Genomic DNA, 17,703 nt, shown 5'->3' with positions numbered 1-17,703 from the left:
TCTGGTGTGTCTCTTTCATTCGTTCTTTATTGAGTTTATTTTACCGAGCCTGTTTCCCACCGCCTTTCTGGCTAGTGGCGAAACGAATTTGGGAGTCCATAAGAATAAGGCCTTCGTTGGCTATTGTGATCCCACAATATTGACAGAACCTGGGTCATCCCTCTACCACATATGGGAAGTTTTTCACCTGGGGTCCCAAGGACCCACTTGGGTTTCTTCTACGTAGAATAGCTGGCTCTATTAAATGCTCACTTAACTAGCTACGTCTATACCAATGTGGGCATCGACTTGCACCTGCCCTTTGGAGTACAGGCTTCCCAAAACATCCAAGTTATTGGGCCATTTTAATGTGAAGTGTTTACTGCACACCCTTACAGACACAAACTAGTTCTTGTGAGTTCTGGCTTATGCCGCCAGACTTGCTCACCTTCCTTGCCAAATTTTAGGCCTGTGATAGGAGTTAAGCAGAACTAGTGTGAACTAATGGATTATTTACATTACTGAAGCTACTCATTTTAATGTCTCTTCAACTGGCTCCCTTTGGTTCGTTTTTGTTTTCGTCTCTATCGCCCAGGCTGGAGTGCAGTGGCCCGATCACGGCTCACCGCAACCTCCGCCTCCCGGGTTCAAACGATTTTCCTGCCTCAGCTTCCCGAGTAGCTGGGATTACAGGCACGCCCACCATACCCAGCTACTTTTTGTATTTTTAGTACAGACGGGGTTTCACCATGTTGGTCAGGCTGGTCTCGAATTCCTGACCTCGTGATCCGCCCGTCTCAGCCTCCTAAAGTGCTTGTATTACAGGTGTGAGCCACGGTACTTGGCCTTCCCTTTTGTTTTTTAAACTAGCGTAATCGTTTACAAAGGGAAGGAAGAATTTGGCAAATAATAAGGATGACCCGTTCTGAAATGCTAAACATACTGTTTCCAGAGGCTTTGTCCAGCCAGGGAGGAGCTAGTTGGGGTCCATGGACACCTTGGATTGGTCCCAGTTAGGTCCTATTGCAGTGAGTGACATTTGCTAATAAAAGGAAGGCCAACCCTGTCTTGCACTGCTCTCAGCAATCAAAATCTAAGCCTGCAGTTCACACCACGAAGCATGAGTGAGACTGGGCTGGAAGTTGGTGAGGGGTATTTTGCTTTTGAATAATAAAAGACAAATTCAGAAGTATTTTGGCATACTTTGAGATTTCTTGGCAGAGTTCGCACCTGCCTCCCTGGAAAAGAGTTGTTTAGAAGGTAAGAACAGGCTTATTTAAAAGGTAATGTTTGAAGAAGATTGATTAAGAATAGATGAAGACCAAGCACAGTGGTTGTTGCCTCTAATCCCAGCACTTTGGGAGGCTGAGGCTGATGGGTCACTTGAGGTCAGGAGTTTGAGACCAGCCAGACCAAGGTGGTGAAACCCCATCCCTATTAAAAATACAAAATTAGCCGGGTGTAGTGGCACACACTTGTAATCCCAGCACTTTGGGAGGCCAAGGCAGACAGATCAATAGGTCAAGAGTTCGAGACCAGCCTAACCAACATGGTGAAACCACGTCTCTGCTAAAAATACACAATTAGCCATGTGTGGTGGTGCACACCTGTAATCCCAGCTACTTGGGAGGCTGGGGCAGGAGAATCACTTGAAATCAGGAGATGTAGGTTGCAGTGAGCTGAGATCACACCACTGCACTCCAGCCTGGGCAACAAGAGTGAAACTTAAGAATGGTGAAGAACTTTATACAGTCATGCGTCACTTAACAATGGGGATATGCTCTGAAATATGACCCTTTAGGCAGTTTTATCATTGTGTGAGCCTCATTAGAGTGTACTTAAGCAAACTAGATGGTATAGCCTACACACACCTAGGCTTTGGGTAGAGTCTACTGCTCTCAGGCTTCAAGCCTGTACAGCATGGTACTGTACTGAATACTACGGGCAGTTTAACAATGGTATTTGCATATCTATATGTAGAAAAGTTTCAGTAAAAATGTAGTATAAGTTGGGTGCAGTGGCTCACACCTGTAATCCCAGCACTTTGGAAGGCCAAGGCGGGTGGATCACAAGGTTAGGGGTTCGGGGCCAGCCTGGCCAACGTGGTGAAACCCCATCTCTACTAAAAATACAAAAATTAGCTGGGTGTGGTGGTGGGTACCTGTAATCCCAGCTACTCGTGAGGCTGAGGCAGGAGAATCGTTTGAATCCAGGAGTTAGAGGTTGCAGGGAGCCGAGATTGCGCCATTGCACTCTAACTTGGGTGACAGCAAGATTCCTTCCCCCGCAAAAAATATATATATTTAATATACTATATATAGTAAAACAGTTACCTGTACCACAAATTGCGTTTGCAGGACTGGACGTTGTTCTGGCTAAGTGATGAGTGAGTGTGAAGGTCTAGGATGTTACTACTGTACGCTACTCCTGAATTTATAAACACTGAACACATAGACCTCTAAATTTTTTTTTGAGACAGGATCTCACTTTGTTGTCCAGGTTGGAGTACAGTGGCACAATCTAGGTTCACTGCAACTTCTGGCTCCAAGGCTCAGGTGATCTTCCTGCCTCAGCCTCCCAAGTAGCTAGGAATACGGGGGCCCACCACCGTGCCTAGCTACTTTTTGTAGAGATGGGGTTTCACCACGTTGCCCAGGCTAGTCAAAAACTACTACAACTTATTTTTTTTTATTTCTTTCTTCAATAATAAATTAGCCTTAGTTTAACTTATTTATTTTGTTTTTTGGTTTTTTGAGACAGAGTTTCCCTCTGTTGCCCAGGTTGAAGTGGGCAGTCTCGGCTCACTGCAACCTCCACCTCCCGGGTTCAAGCGATTCTCCTGCCTTAGCCTCCCGAGAAGCTGGGACTACAGGCATGCACCACCATGCTAATTTTTGTATTTTTAGTATGGGGTTTTGCCATGTAGGCCAGGATGGTCTCAAACTCTTGACCTCAGGTGATCTGCCCGCCTTGGCCTCCCAAAGTGCTGGGGTTATGGCACCTGGCCCCTTATTTAGAGACAGGGTCTCCAGCCTCAGCCTCCTCAAGTACTAGGATTACAGGTCTGAGGCACCCTGCCTGACCAACTTTTTTATTTTTTAAGCTTTTTAATTCTGACTTTCATGATAACACTTTGTGTTTACACATATGGTAGAGCTATACAAATATATTTTCTTTATATTCTTAATGTATGAGATTTTTTCTACTTTAATTTTTATATTTTACTTTTTTAATTTTTGTTAAAAACTAAGACAAGTCCACACATTAGCCTAGGCCTATACAGTAGGACCATCAGGACATCACTAAGTGATAGGAATTTTTCAGCTTCATTATAATCTTATGGGACCACCCTGTACATAGGGTCCATGGTTGACAGAAACGTTATATGGTGCATGATTGTAACTCAATAATATGTAACTGAAACATAGCAACAAGAACCTGTTTTATTTTTTCCAAATACAGATACAGAAGTTTGCATGTTTTGCAAATATTGCTTCAAAGCAACACTTCTATATACAGCGCCTTCTGTTCTAATAGCGCGTAAACATAGATATGTATCCACAGTGCAATGTTGGCTCATCAAGGATCCACCTTGCATACACTTACCACTTAAAGAACAAAATGATTAGTCAAACTGGAACTATTTTTGTCAAGGTAATTTTTTATAGGTGGATAGTTTTTCTCAAAAGACAAAACTTAGGTAGTGCACATATTTCTTTTTTTTTTTCTTTTTTTCTTTTTTTTTGAGACAGAGTCTTGCTGTTGTCACCCAGGCTAGAGTGCAGTGGTGTGATCTCGGCTCATTGCAACTTCTGCCTCCGGGTTCCAGCAATTCTCCTGCCTCAGCCTCCCGATAGCTGAGATTACAGGCGACTGCCACCACGCCCAGCTAATTTTTGTATTTTTAGTAGAGACGGGGTTTCACCATGTTGGCCAGGCTGGTCTTGGACTCCTGACCTCAGGTGATCCGCCTGCCTCGGCCTCCCAAAGTGCTGGGATTACAGGTGTAAGCCATCGCGCCCGGCTGGTAGTGCACATATTTCTAAATTGTAACAGCAATGTTTGCAAATAACAGTTTCCAGTGCTCCAACTTAGGGTTAATTCACCTTGACCTAGGAATTGGTAATGGAGCCCCTCAACATGGCTTTAAATTAGGGAAGCACACTGAGGTTACAAGAACTTGGGGAGACTTCTCTGCTTCCCTAAGAACAAAAGTCACAATGAGTGAAATGGGATAACTTCCTCTACTAAAAATTAAACAATAAACCCAATAATGGCCAGTTGGCAAAATTAGGGTAATTCAGTTTCTGCTTCCATCGTTGAAGAAGACATGAAATTGACTACTTTAAAAGTTACAGCTTCCACAGATGTGATTAAAACTCAAATGTATTTTCAGAAAAGAAAAATGAGTAATCTAATATAATATAACAATCATCACACCTCACAGTTGTGGCTACAGAAGGCCATCCTGTTTCTTCCCTTTTCAGACTGCATAACAGAATTTGTACAATGCAGCTGTCTGAATGTACATGCCGTGCACACCTGTGCATTTCTTCCCACATAGAAACACCAACATCAGCAGTGAGAAACAGCCTCTTGTAGAGGAATTGTCAGTTTTGTTACAGACGTATAGCCACATGTATTCTCTCTGATGGATCAGCTATAGCAGATCAGCTTATACTTGTCCTATAATTCATTATATATCAAATGGTGAACAAATCACTAGACAGAGCATTCCCTGAAATAGATCTTAGTACAGAGGCCTGAATTCATGACCACAATGACCTGTGCTTAACTATTCCAAAGGTCACTAAAGATACTGTTACTACGATTGAGATATTATTGGCTACTTCACGTTTACATAGTAAATGTTTGCAGCAATATAACATTACAGACTCATAAACCCATAATTAACTTCTAAGTGTTAATGGACAACTGTGCTTTGATTTCTGCCTTATAGTGATAAGAAAACGAAGTAATGAAATGGGTCACTCCTCAAAGCATGGAATATTTTAACTTTGCCTAGTAAGGAAAAACAAAACAAAATATAGCAATTTTATGTGGAACCGTAACCTGCAAAAGTAACACAAATATTGTCTCAAAAGGTACAAATAGGTTGTACCTGGACCTTAAGCAGCATAATCACCTTGATCTCACAAAATAATACAAACAGGAAATTTAAAATGTTAAAATATAGTAACAAAACAATTCTGAAAACACTGACTACTCAACATACCCTTCAGGAAGGGGAAAAGCGGCACATACAGAATCTGAAGTTTGTTTACAACAATATAAAATAAGGTAACTCCCCAAACCACATTCTTTTAACAAATCTTTACAGTGAAAGAGTTCAAAATTTTGGGAAACATTTTTTTGGACATTAAATAGAACTGGGAAGCTGTCAATATTAAGAAGTGGATAGAAAATGCCGTCCTTTGGGTTCCAGACCCTGCCTGCTTCAGTTTGGAATTCTTCCTAGATTCTTATTACTGTGAGATTCTAGTTCTTCCATAGGCTGTATGGGCTCTGCTACAAAAGCCATAACCCAGCCAGCTCTGGGGTGAAAGCATACAAACTTGTCCCCAGTACCATGAAGTCATGCAAGAGATGTGGTGAGAAAAGTGAAGAGTCCTAAGGAGAAAGCAGGGCAGCCAAGACTCTGCTCCTTCCCAACCTCCACAGCGTGGTGAGGTCACAACATTCTCATGAAGCTAGAAAAGGAAAATGATGTCTGCTGCCTAAACACCATGCCAGGCAGAAACCAGGGAGCTGGCATGTGCCCCAAACTGACAGAAAAGTCAATTAAATAAACTGCAAATTGAATTTATAACTGTCTCCAACTAAACTTTTTTGGCTCTCATTCCATTTATCATCAGTGGCACGATTTCAAGTGAAGTTTGTGCAAAAAGACTCTCTTCATTCAACGATGTGCACAGAAGAAGGGAATCCCAAGAGTCTATTTGCTACCTTTCTGGTAGGCTTCAAGATCAGAGTGTCCTCCAGCAGCCAAAATGGCCTCTTTGTCCAATGTCCATCACATTCCCAGCCCAGATCCCTGAAGTCAGTCGGTGTCACGTGCATTCAGCATGCTAGGTTTATTTATTTAAATATGCGAAGCTCCACCTGTGGGTGCCCCAGGATTGTGCCCCCATTAGTTTTGGGTACCCAGTTTCATGTTGAGCAGCAGAGGGCGATCTGCTGCACCTTGCCGAGGTCCGTCAGCAGCTGCTTGATGCAATGCTTGAGCTGCGGAAGCCTGGCCAGCGGCTCGGGGGGCTCCAGTTCCCCAGTGTAGTCCAGCCAGCTCTCCAACACTGTCAGCAGAAGAGAGAGATGAGACTCAGTGAGCTTCCAACACTTGATTTGCAAGAACATTTCAGCAAGTGTTTCAGCACCTTACTCCATCTAACCATGGGGCAAGGAAGGAAGGGCCATTTCAGCCAACACTGTGTCAATACCTGCTCTACAAAGTGGTACTCCCAGGACAAAAATGCTTCAGAGCAGCACACTCCAAAAGAACTTTCTGTGATGATGGAAATGGTCTCAGTCTGTATCATTCAATACAATAGCCACTAGCCATATGCAGCTATGAGCGGTGGAAACATGGCTAGTGCAACTGAGGAACTGAATTGTAAATTTTATTCAGTTTTGGTTAGACAGCGACACATTGCCAGAGGCTACTGTTACCAGAGTCTAGAGGTCCTGGAAGGAAGCACCTTTCTCAGTGTTACTACTTAGTCTTTTTGTTTTGTTTTGTTTTGTTTTCCTTCAAGGCTGAAAATCAATTTTTTTTTTTTTTTTAGACAAGTCTCACTCTGTCGCCCAGGCTGGAGTGCAGTGGCACAATCTTGGCTTACTATAACCTCTGCCTCCTGGGTTCAAGCGATTCTCCCACCTCAGCCTCCCAAGTAGCTGGGATTACAGGTGCGTGCCACCATGCCCAGATAATTTTTCTATCTTTAGTAGAGATGAGGTTTCACCATGTTGGTCAGGCAGGTCTTGAACTCCTGACCTTGTGATCCACCCGCCTTGGCCTCCCAAAGTGCTGTGATTACAGGCGTGAACCACCACACCTGGCCCACTAATTACTGTTTAAAAAGCTTTCCCATGCTGAAAATCAGAGAACCTAGTGTTTTAGCATCCTGTCAAGAAAAATGAAAATCTACAGGGTCTTGAAAAGGGCTATTTGTATCATCTTAAACTCTGATTTGCTTCATATTAATTCCTGATTGATACATAATCATCAGTGCCACAGAATACTCTGATATTATTGTCTCCATTTTTTTTTTTTTTTTTTTTTTTGAGATGGAGTCTTGGTGTATCACCCAGGCTGGAGTGCAGTGGTGTTATCTCAGCTCACTGCAACCTCTGCCTCCTGGGTTCAAGCAATTCTCCTGCCTCAGCCTCCTAAGTAGCTGGGATTACAGGCATGTGCCACCATGCCCAGCTAATTTTTGTATTTTTAGTAGAGACGGGGTTTTGCCACGTTGGCCTGGCTGGTCTCAAACTCCTGACCTCAGGTGATCCACCCACCTCAGCCCCAAAGTGCTAGGATTATAGGTGTGAGCCACTGGGCCCAGCCTTTTTTTTTTTTTTTTGTGATGGAGTTTCGCTCTTGTTGCCCAGGCTGGAGTGCACTGGTGCAATCTCAGCTCACTGCACCTCTGCCTCCCAGGTTCAGGAGATTCTCCTGCCTCAGCCTCCTGAGGAGCTGGGATTACAGGTGCATGCCACCACACCTGGCTATTTTTTGTATTTTTAGTAGAGATGGGGTTTCGCCATGTTGGTCAGGCTGGTTTCAAACTCCTGACCTCAGGTGATCCACCCGCCTCAGCCTCTCAAAGTGCTGGGATTACAGGCAAGAACCACCATGCCTGGCCCCTTTAAATATTTAATGTAAGATGTCCGAGTACTAATTAACATTATCATAATTGATTCAATATCTAGAAAGCTGTCTTACTTATGAGAACAAGTATTTCTCTATAGAAAGATGTTTGTTCTTCCCCAAAGTACCCCCACAGCTCTGGCATTTGGGGAGAGACCATCTGGGAACCCTATACCTTTGACAAAAACCACCCCCTGCAGGTAGCCCCAGTGCTTTCCCAGCCTGCCTGCAGCCTTTCTAGTCCCTACACCAACCTGCACTGAGCACCTTCTGGACCCCGGAGTGCAGCAAAAGGAGGCACCTCTTCCTCAAGCTGCAGCCTACCACAGAATCCTCTTCTGTCCTCAGACTCAGCCCTACCTTCCTCTCCACCTTTCTAAATCCTATGTTTCCTGTGAGCTATTCTTTAGGGAAGCCTTCCCCAACCCTATACCCTGAATCTGGTCCTTGTGTTACAGGTGCTATGGTATCACATGTTCTCCTTTGAGCATTTCATGGTTTGGAATTACAGATAATGGGATGATTTGATTAATGTCTGTCTCTCCCATTGGATCAAGTTCTATGAGAGCAAAGGCTGAGTCTGCCTTGCTTGCCATTATATCCCTAACACTCAGCTGTGCCTGTAACATGGGAAGCCTCCAAAAAACACAGCGAGAGAGGGCATGTGTAGTCCAGCAAAGTGCCCCACCCAATGCTCTGGGCCCTGCGTAGCTTACCCTCCTCCATCCTATTTCTTGTTGGAATTTAGGGGTTCCAAGAAGGAGGAACCCTCTCTCTTCCTGATTCCAGCAAGTATAAGGACTTGGAAATAAGAAAAATAAGACTGCCTCCTCAGACTTAAGCTTGAATACCAAGAATAAAGGATTAGTCACATGAGAGGATCTAGTGGCCTCCTGAGCAAGAAAACTGGATAGTGACCAGTTTCAAAACACCAGTAAGTCTTAAAAGAAAAAAAAAAAAAAAAAACTAGAAGGAGACAGGGGACTGCTTAGCAAACAGACACAAGAATAAATGGGGAGGCTGGGCACAGTGGTTCATGCCTGTAATGCCAGCACTTTGGGAGGCTGAGGCAGGTGAATCACCTAAGGTCAGGAATTCAAGACCAGCCTGGCCAACATGGTGAAACCTTGACTCTATTAAAAATACATAATTAGCCAGGTGTGGTGGCGCGTGCCTGTAGTCCCAGCTACTTGGGAGGCTGAGGCAGGAAGAATTGCTTGAATATGGGAGGTAGAGGCTGCAGTGAGCCAAGATTGCACCATTGCACTACAGCCTGGGTGAGACAGAGCAAGACTCCATCTCAAAAAAAAAAAAGATAAATGGAGAAAAGGCAGTCAGGACGGGATGGGTTAGTCCAACAGCAGAGAGAGAGTCAATCTTTTGCAAGATGATCCTACAGTTGCTGAGAGGCCCCTCTTAAGGTCACCCTAACCACCTTGGATCTGGTTCCAGGCTCACCAAAGACATCCCAATACTACAGTGGCCCAGGAGGCATGCACAGTGCACCAACACTCAGACTGAAAGAGTCTAAGCCACTCAATATCTCCGAGTTTAGTTAACAGGAGTGTGTGGAGTTCCTGGTATGGAAGCTGTCTGTTTAGGTCTGCTAGGCTGAAGAGCAGAGCCAGGACACTGTGGGCAGTCAACAGCAATTCCTCTGGACCCCAGCCTCTCTACACCATGTGCTGCACCACCCCAAGTGTCTCTTTTAAAAATGCAGAATAGCCGGGCGTGGTAGCCAATGCCTGTAATCTCAGCACTTTGGGAGGCTGAGGTGGGCGGATCATGAGGTCAGGAATTCGAGGCCAGACTGGCCAACATAGTAAAACCCCATCTCTACTAAAAAATACAAAAAATCAGCTGGGTGTGGTGGTGTGCACCTGTAATCCCAGCTATTTGGGAGGCTGACTTTAGTAAAGATGGGGTTTCTCCGTGTTGGTCAGGCTGGCCTCAAACTCCTGACCTCAGGTGATCCGCCCACCTTGGCCTCCCAAAGTGCTGGGATTACAGGTGTGAGCCACCACATCTGGCCCAGCTTTTTTTTTTTTTAAAGAAATGGGGTGTTGCTCTGTCACCCAGGCTGGCGTATGGTGACACGATCATAGCTCACTGTAACACTGAACTCCTGGCCTCAAGTGAACCTCTTTCCTTGGCCTCCCAAAGTGCTGAGATTACAAGTGTGAGATATCACGCCAAGCTTCTAAATTTGTTTAGACTAAGTCTTGCTGTGTTAGCCAGGCTGGAGTGCAGTGGTGTGATCTCAGCTCACTGCAACCTCAGCCTCCTGGGTTCAAGTGATTCTCCTGCTTCAGCCTCCCAAGTAGCTGGGATTACAGGCGCACACCACCAAGCCTGGCTAACCAGGCCACTTTTATAAAAAAGGAATGTTACATCCAAATTCCTATTTTAGTTATGAAAACTCAGTTTATCTTGGTCTTTTAAATAAAGAGTTGATTCCCTAAAAAGCGATTCTGATGAATCTTAAATACTATGCAAAAGTCTGTTTACCTAAATAAAATCTTTAAGGTTTATCATTTATTTTAATGCTTCCTTGGTATCTCTCTCAGGTCCTAGAGTCTTAGAAATGTACAGAATATGTGGCCCTGAATCCATGAGACACACAAGAGGTCCTCTGTGAGGCCAGCATCCTTGCCACACTGCCTATTCAGCATGTGCAGAGGTAGAGAGGCCGAACCTGACAGAAGAGGATTAAGGAGGTAAGATGTGAGAAGGCTTTAACTTCTCCCCTAAGGGAAGGTACCTGGGGCAACAAGCAAACATTCAGCCTGTTTCCATGGTGCTAATCCTCTTTTCAGGGACTCAGAGCCACTCCCACTGCCATTCTCTAAAGAGCTACACTTTTTGTCTAGCATTATATCCTCCCTCAGCTCTCTAATAGCATGTTTTTCACAGACAGTGGCATCAGTTACTATTCCCTTTTTTTTAGTTTATTTTTTTAGAGACAGGGTCTGTATGACACAGGCTGGAGTGCAGTGGCATAATTACAGCTCACTGTAGCCTCCAACTCCTGGGCTCAAGTAGTCCTCCCACCTCAGCCTCCCAAGTAGCTGGGATTACACCCCTACACGTGGCTAATTTTTAATTTTTTTTGTAGAGACTATGATGCCCAGGCTGGCCTCAAGCAATCCTCCCACTTCGACCTTCCAAAGTACTGGGATTACAGGTGTGAGCAACCACACCTAGCCTAGAGACGGGTCTTGCTGTCTCTCTCACTGTCCTCCAATGTGACAACCCTTTTTCCAGTCGAACTAGATCATCCACCCTGAGTCCTCTCCAGTAGGAAACACCATCACTCTCCTTAAGGCTCCACTTTAATACCAGTTTTAGGAAGCCCTCCTGTTAGCACTCTCCTTTCCTGGCATAGCCTCTGCCACGTGTCCTAGCCACAACTCATGGCCCTCACTTGTATAGCATATGGCATTTTCTCCTGAGTTATTTCAAGTATGTTTTACGTCCCCAGTTACAGTAAAAAAAATCATAGCCTGACTATACCCAGAATCCTCAAACAACATTTCTTTCTTAACTGGCCTCCATTTTTAACATGAAAGCAAATAATTAGGGAATATTTCAACAACCAAAACCATCAACTTCCTGGAAGTCAAGAGATACTAAACTTGGTCATGCTCAACATCACAGGTTTGATTCTCCAGGCCTGTCCATGACCACCAGTGTCTGGGAGGAATACCCAGGGCTACACAAATGACTCAGGCAAATTCTCAAATCTCTACTGGCTTAAGAGAAGAAAGCTTCATCTTAGATTTTATCAAAGATTGAAGAAAAAGGTTTTTCAGATTAAATCCTCAGATACCCTAAAACTCAAGTCAGAATTTTAATTTCTCACAGAACTTGTTTGTAAAGATTTTTCTTAGATCACACGTTTCCTGCAAGCAGGACTGTCTGTTGCCCCCTCTCTGCATACTCAACTTTACAGAAGGGATCAGACATGTGAGGCAGGAACCCAACATCATGTAGATCTTGTAAGTGCTTGATAAAAATTCAAAGTAAGGCTCCTCCGTCCTGAGAGGAGAATGGAGGTGGGGAGAGGCTGAAAAGAAGGGAAGCAAAGAATCCAGCGGTCCCTGGAAACTCAGATTGGGGGGTTCAGAAAGCAACTCATCTGGGGGTGCTCAGAGTGCATGCCAATGCACAGGAGGCCAAGGAAGGAGCCCTACCGTCCAGCTCCTTCTCAATGGAGTCCATCCTGTGCGTGACTTCATCCTGAAGAGATTCCACGTGGGTCAGCAGGTTAAACTGCCACTGGTGCTGGGAGCTCAGCAGCCCCTCTCCGCCTCTATCCAGCAGCTTCCGAGCAGGGGCTTCCTCTGGTAGAGCCTTTTTGGAGACATATTCCTTCACCTGGGGATGCAATGCCATGGAAGTTACTGCATGGAGACAGCCCTTGGCCCGTTTCTCAACTAGCCAGCGTTTGCGGCCATCTGAAATATCAGCTGCAGTTTCATACTCCAAATCCCTACCTCCCTTTCCTATTTCCCAGTTAGGAACTGGGCAGAAACTTGCCCACTGTACCAATCCCAACCACCTCAAGGTGGCGCACTGTAGCTCAGGGGACCCACAGTTGCTTCCTACTGACTGGGCCAATGTCCTAGCCTAACCTAGGCCTCACAGAATGGCTTCCAGAGCCCTGAGACCTGATTAGAGCAGGGCTAGTGCACACAAGGGTTGGTACACAGGAGTCACACCAATGAGTTTCAGCTCTCAGCTCAGATTCCTGCTGAATGTGCAAATGGATGGACTACTTCACTTCTTTGAGCCTCTGCTCTCTCGGTGGGAAGATGGAGGTAATCAAACCTATTTTGGAAGGTTCATGAGGATGAAATAGGATAAGGCACATAAAAGCAAGGCCAGCATACAGTCAGCTTACCATATGGAAGAGACTGTTAACTGCGGTTACATTACTGAGGCCCAGTATTTCCTGACTTTGTATTGTGTGCCAGATACCTCTAGGAAACCTGCCTGATCCACAGGACCACAAACCTTTTCTAGATTTGGTATCTCAAGCTTTCATTCATCTATTTGAAATGAAGTAGATTCTAGCTAATATGTATTTAGTACTTACTATGTGCAAATTAGTGTGCTGAGGGATTTTCACAAATACATTCCACAGTAACTGAGGGGGCTTCACTGGCCCCATTCTACAGGCTAGAAAACAGGTCTGGTCAGGAATATGAAGTAACGCACTCAGAATCACACAGTAAGGGGCTGAGCCCAGAACAGAAACTGGGTCTGTCTCAAAAGACTGTGTCCTTACCACCTTGCCCAATACTGTTTAGACACAGTCAGGGGCACAAGGATGAATGAGGTACAATCCCCTTCCTTGAGGGGCTTGTCATCTAGGATCCCCTCTCAGCACTATGCAGCAATGCATTTAACGCTGGGGACACCAACCTGCAGGAGAAAGTCTGGGAAGTAAGGACAACGAGGTAGAGAAGCTCTCAAATCACACAAAGCCTCACTGACAAGTGAGGACAGGGCACAATGAGCCTAGTGAGCAGTTAGGAAGACTCCGGGCAATGAGGTGACACAGGTTCCAGAAGAGAATGACTTGAAAAACAAAAAGTGGAAGTGGCTCTTGGGAAAACTGATGAAACCAGCAATATTTTGACAAAATGTACCATTTTTACCACAGGGCTTCAAAGTTAAAAGTCAAAATAAAGCTATCATAAAACTCGATTGAAAAAATTCTGCCTAACAAAACATTTGACTCATTGTTTGCCCATGCTAATTAGCACCAAGGTGCAATTATAATACAAACTGACTTAAAGAAAAGATGAGTTTTCCTAACCCATTTCTCTTTGCTACTTCCCACTTCTCCCACCCTTCACGCCCACCCCCCTCCCCAACCCACCACAATGGCTATGCCATTTTGTGCTTCCTGGAACCCATGATCTTTGGCTTAAGTGGGCTTTCCTGACTTTGCACCCAGGTTGGCAAACCAAAAAATACATCCAGGTACGGTGGCCCACACCTTTAATCCCAGCACTTTGTGAGGCCAAGGCAGGCAGATCACAAGGTCAGGAGTTCGAGACCAGCCTGACCAACATGGTGAAACCCTGTCTCTACTAAAAGTACAAAAATTAGCTGGGCATGGTGGCACATGCCTGTAATCCCAGCTACTCAGGAGGCTGAGGCAGGAGAATCGCTTGAACCTGGGAGGTGGAGGTTACAGTGAGCTGAGATTATGCCATTGCACTCCAGCCTGGGTGACAGAGCAAGACTCCGTCTCAAAAAAAAAAGAAAAATCTCTGGTAAGCAAATTTAAATACAGTTTTATTAATAAATATCTCCAATAGGACATTCAAACCTAGGAGGAGAACTTACAAGCACTTACGCAATGAATGAAGAACAAGTACAAGCCAGCCACATACCTTTGGGGAGCTGGGTTTGGGGTCACTGTCCCCCCTGCTCCTGTCTTGGTCTAGAGGCCAGCCCAGGCGCGGGGAGAGGGAATCATCGCCATTCTCATGGAGGGGGTTGACCGCATCATCGAGGGCAGAGCCCCTTGTCTCCACCACCAGCTTCTGCTCCACGGCAGGGTAATAGGCGCGGGGCTTCTGGTAGCAGTGCTCACTGGTGATATAGGATTCCTCCACAGAACGCGGCAGGGACAAGGCCAGGGGCCTGGGCTTCTCCACTGCCCCGTTCAAAGTTCTATAGCTTGGGGCTTCCTCCTTGCTCCTGGTGTCAGTAATAGGGATGTTTTTGGAATGAGATCTCCCCTCCCCTGAGTGCTGTTTCCAAGGCTGGCACCACAGCTGCAGATCAGGATGCTCCCGGCTTCTGTTGAGAGGGCAAAGAGGGCATGGGCTTTGGAGTAACTGGCATCACTGAAGGGGTTCTCAATTCCTAAAGACTCTCCCAGTAGGAACAGCAGTTCCCACATGGGCTATCTGACCACACACTACCATTTGCTAAACAAGAGGGAATGTGAATCCTTGGTCTCCTAGGAGATCACTCCTTAGTGAGCTCCCACTGTGGTCACACACAGTAAATAGGACTGGACTCTTAGTCGGAAGACCTGACTGAATTTCAACTCCGGGACAGCTCACTCAACCAGCCTCATTCCTACTTCTTCCTCTGTGAAGCTGAGCTAATTATCTGTCTGATCTGTCTGCTATTATGAGGTTGTGGTGAACTGAGATCACACCACTGCACTCCAGCCTGGGTGACTGAATGAGACTCTGTTTCAACAACAACAACAAAAAGCCAACAGACCCCAATAAGAGCCACGTGTGTTTATCATAGCTTACATGAAGTTGGGTCATCTGACATACAGAACGCAACCACAGGAGGAAATTTACACTAAATTTCACTCTCTGGCCACTAAAAGCCAGAAATCCAACTCCAAAAGGTTAAAAACTTTTTTCTATGAGCAAACCACCAAGACAGATTTTTATTGAGCAACAACTGTGCTAGAGAATAGGCCTGCCAACAATATCTGTTCCAGCAGCTTTCAATTTTACTTTGTTTACCAATCAAGAATGTTTAGAATGAGCTGAGGCAAGGCTGGGCACGGTGGCTTATGCCTGTAATCCCAGCAGTTAGAGAGGTCAAGACGAGCAGATCACTTGAGGTCACCTGGCCAACACAGTGAAACCCCGTCTCTACTAAAAATACAAAAATTAGCTGGGCATTGTGGCAGGCAGTTGTAATCTCAGCTACTTGGGAGGCTGAGGCAGAAGAATTGCATGAACCCAGGAGGTGAAAGTTGCAGTGAGCTGAGATCATGCCACTGCACTCCAGCCTGGGTAATAGAGCCTGTTCTGTCTCCAAAAAAAAAAAAAAAAAAACAGCTGAGTCGCTCAAGCCCAAGAGTTTGAGGCAGCAGTGCGTGATGATCCTGCCTATAAATAGCCACTGCATTCCAGCCTGGGTAACAAAGCAAAGCCGCATCTCTTTTTCTTTAAAAAGAAAAAAAAAAAAGAAAAGGAATATTTAGCATGAAAGGGATAAACAAGGCTGGGTGTGGCGGCTCACACCTGTAATCCCAGCAGTTTGAGAGGCGGGCGAATTGCCTGAGCTCGGGAGTTCGCGACCAGCCTGGACAACACGGTGAAACCCCGTCTCTACCAAAATACAAAAATTAGCCAAGCATAGTGGCATGCACCTGTAGTCCCAGCTACTCAGGAGGCTGAGGCAGGAGAATTGCTTGAACCCAGGGGGCAGAGGTTGCAGTGAGCCAAGATGGTGCCACTGTACTCCAGCCTGGGCAACAGAGTGAGACTCTGTCTCCAGAAAAAGAAAAAAGGGATAAACAAAATGTGGCATACACATAAAAGGAGATTATTCAGCCTTAAAAAGGGAGGGAAATATAAAAAGTTAGCCAGGCATGGTGGCATGCACCTGTAATCCCAACTACTTGGGAGGCTGAAATGAATCCAGGAGGCAGAAGCTGCAGTGAGCCGAGATCTCAACACTACACTTTAGTGTGGGCTACAGAGTGAGACTCTGTCTCCAAACAAACAAACAAACAAAAAAACTCAGAACTGTACACCCAAACAAAAACCAAACCAAAATACACACATCATATCTTGATTCTGGTGGTGGCTGCACGGCTGCATACAATATCAAAATTCAATGAACTCTTAAAATGGATGAACTTAATTATATGTAAGATATTACTCAATAAAAAAATTTTTTTAAAGAATGTAACTGATAATTTTTAGTAAAGGTCTCAAACTCAGTTTTATGGTTGCTTTGGTAGCTCTCCAATTTCTCAGATTTACCCTGCCCCAGCCCGAGCCAGACCAGAATGCTCCCGACACTGCAGGTGCCACACTTACTGCAAGATGCTCATCTTGAGCTGCAGGCCATGCAGAACCTCAATCACTCTCTGCACATCACCAAGAAGCTGGTGGGTGGCCACGATCTTCTTGGCATTTTGATGGGAGTAGTTCTCTTCTAGAAATGCCAGTCCATGCATATGTCCCCTGCTCAGCCACTCCCTGTCATACCAGTACTTGAAGCCAGGCCTCTGACCTGCAGCAGTGACAAGAGGGTTAAAACATGGCCTGAAGGAAACCCAGGCCGTTTCATCACTATCATACAATTATCACACAAACTAGTGGAAGAATAGATTAGTATATTCATTTTGCTCATTTATTCATCCAGTGTACACTTTCTTGGCACCTATAATATGCTGGGCTCTCTATTAGGTAGTGGGGATAAGGTAGTAAATGAGGCATGTATACTTCCTGATTTCCTGGAATGGCCAGAGGTGAGCTGGGCACCTGGATTACCTCTAAATTTAAATCAGATCATTCTCTACCCGACTTAAAACCTTCCACTGCCTCCTGCTGCTCTCAGGAGAATACCCAAAGCCCTAACTCTCTAACTCTGGCTTACTGAGGCCCACAGGACCCAGTTCCTTCCTGCCTTCCTCTCCAAACCCTTACACTGGCCTCCTTTCAGTTTCTGAAACACATCAAACTCTTTCCAGCCTCAAGACCTTCACTTGAGCATCCCCTCTGTCTGCAGCACTATTCCTCAAGCCTTTGCAGGGTTGGCTCCTTACCACCTCCTCAGAGAGGCTGTTTTCTTTTTCTCTGACAGGGTCTCACTCTGTTGCCCAGGCTGGGGTGCAGTGGCATGTTCATGGCTCACTGCAGCCTCAACCTCCCTGGGCTCAGGTGATCCTCCCACCTTAGCCTCCCAAGTAGCTGGGCCCTAGCTAATTTTTCTTTCTTTTTTTTTTTTTGGTAGAGATGGGGTTTTGCTGTGTTGCCCAGACTGGAGAGGGGCCTTCTGCTACTTCCCAAAGTTGACAGCATCATCAGTACCTCATAATCATCTTATTGATT

General features: G+C 45.3%; 1 protein-coding gene across 3 annotated transcripts in view; it reads right to left on the bottom strand.

The window, feature by feature from the left end:
* Positions 1 to 3,402: 3,402 nt before the first annotated feature.
* Positions 3,403 to 17,703, bottom strand: part of PHF20 (PHD finger protein 20) — a 168,612-nt gene continuing 154,311 nt past the window's right edge. For all 3 annotated transcript variants that reach the window (XM_021665827.2, XM_021665829.2, XM_064382354.1), the window contains 4 exons: positions 16,687 to 16,882; positions 14,272 to 14,683; positions 12,058 to 12,241; positions 3,403 to 6,293 (listed from right to left, as the gene is read on the bottom strand). In XM_021665827.2, the coding sequence (XP_021521502.2) occupies positions 6,151 to 6,293; positions 12,058 to 12,241; positions 14,272 to 14,683; positions 16,687 to 16,882 (935 nt within the window). In that variant the 3' untranslated portion in view covers positions 3,403 to 6,150. The remainder of the gene's footprint in view (positions 6,294 to 12,057; positions 12,242 to 14,271; positions 14,684 to 16,686; positions 16,883 to 17,703) is intronic.

The sequence above is a fragment of the Aotus nancymaae genome, unplaced genomic scaffold (assembly GCF_030222135.1).
Source record: "Aotus nancymaae isolate 86718 unplaced genomic scaffold, 86718_ANA_hifiasm-v0.15.2.pri h1tg000029l, whole genome shotgun sequence".
Classification (NCBI taxonomy): domain Eukaryota; kingdom Metazoa; phylum Chordata; class Mammalia; order Primates; family Aotidae; genus Aotus; species Aotus nancymaae.
This window is presented reverse-complemented; position numbering and strand designations above follow the sequence as displayed.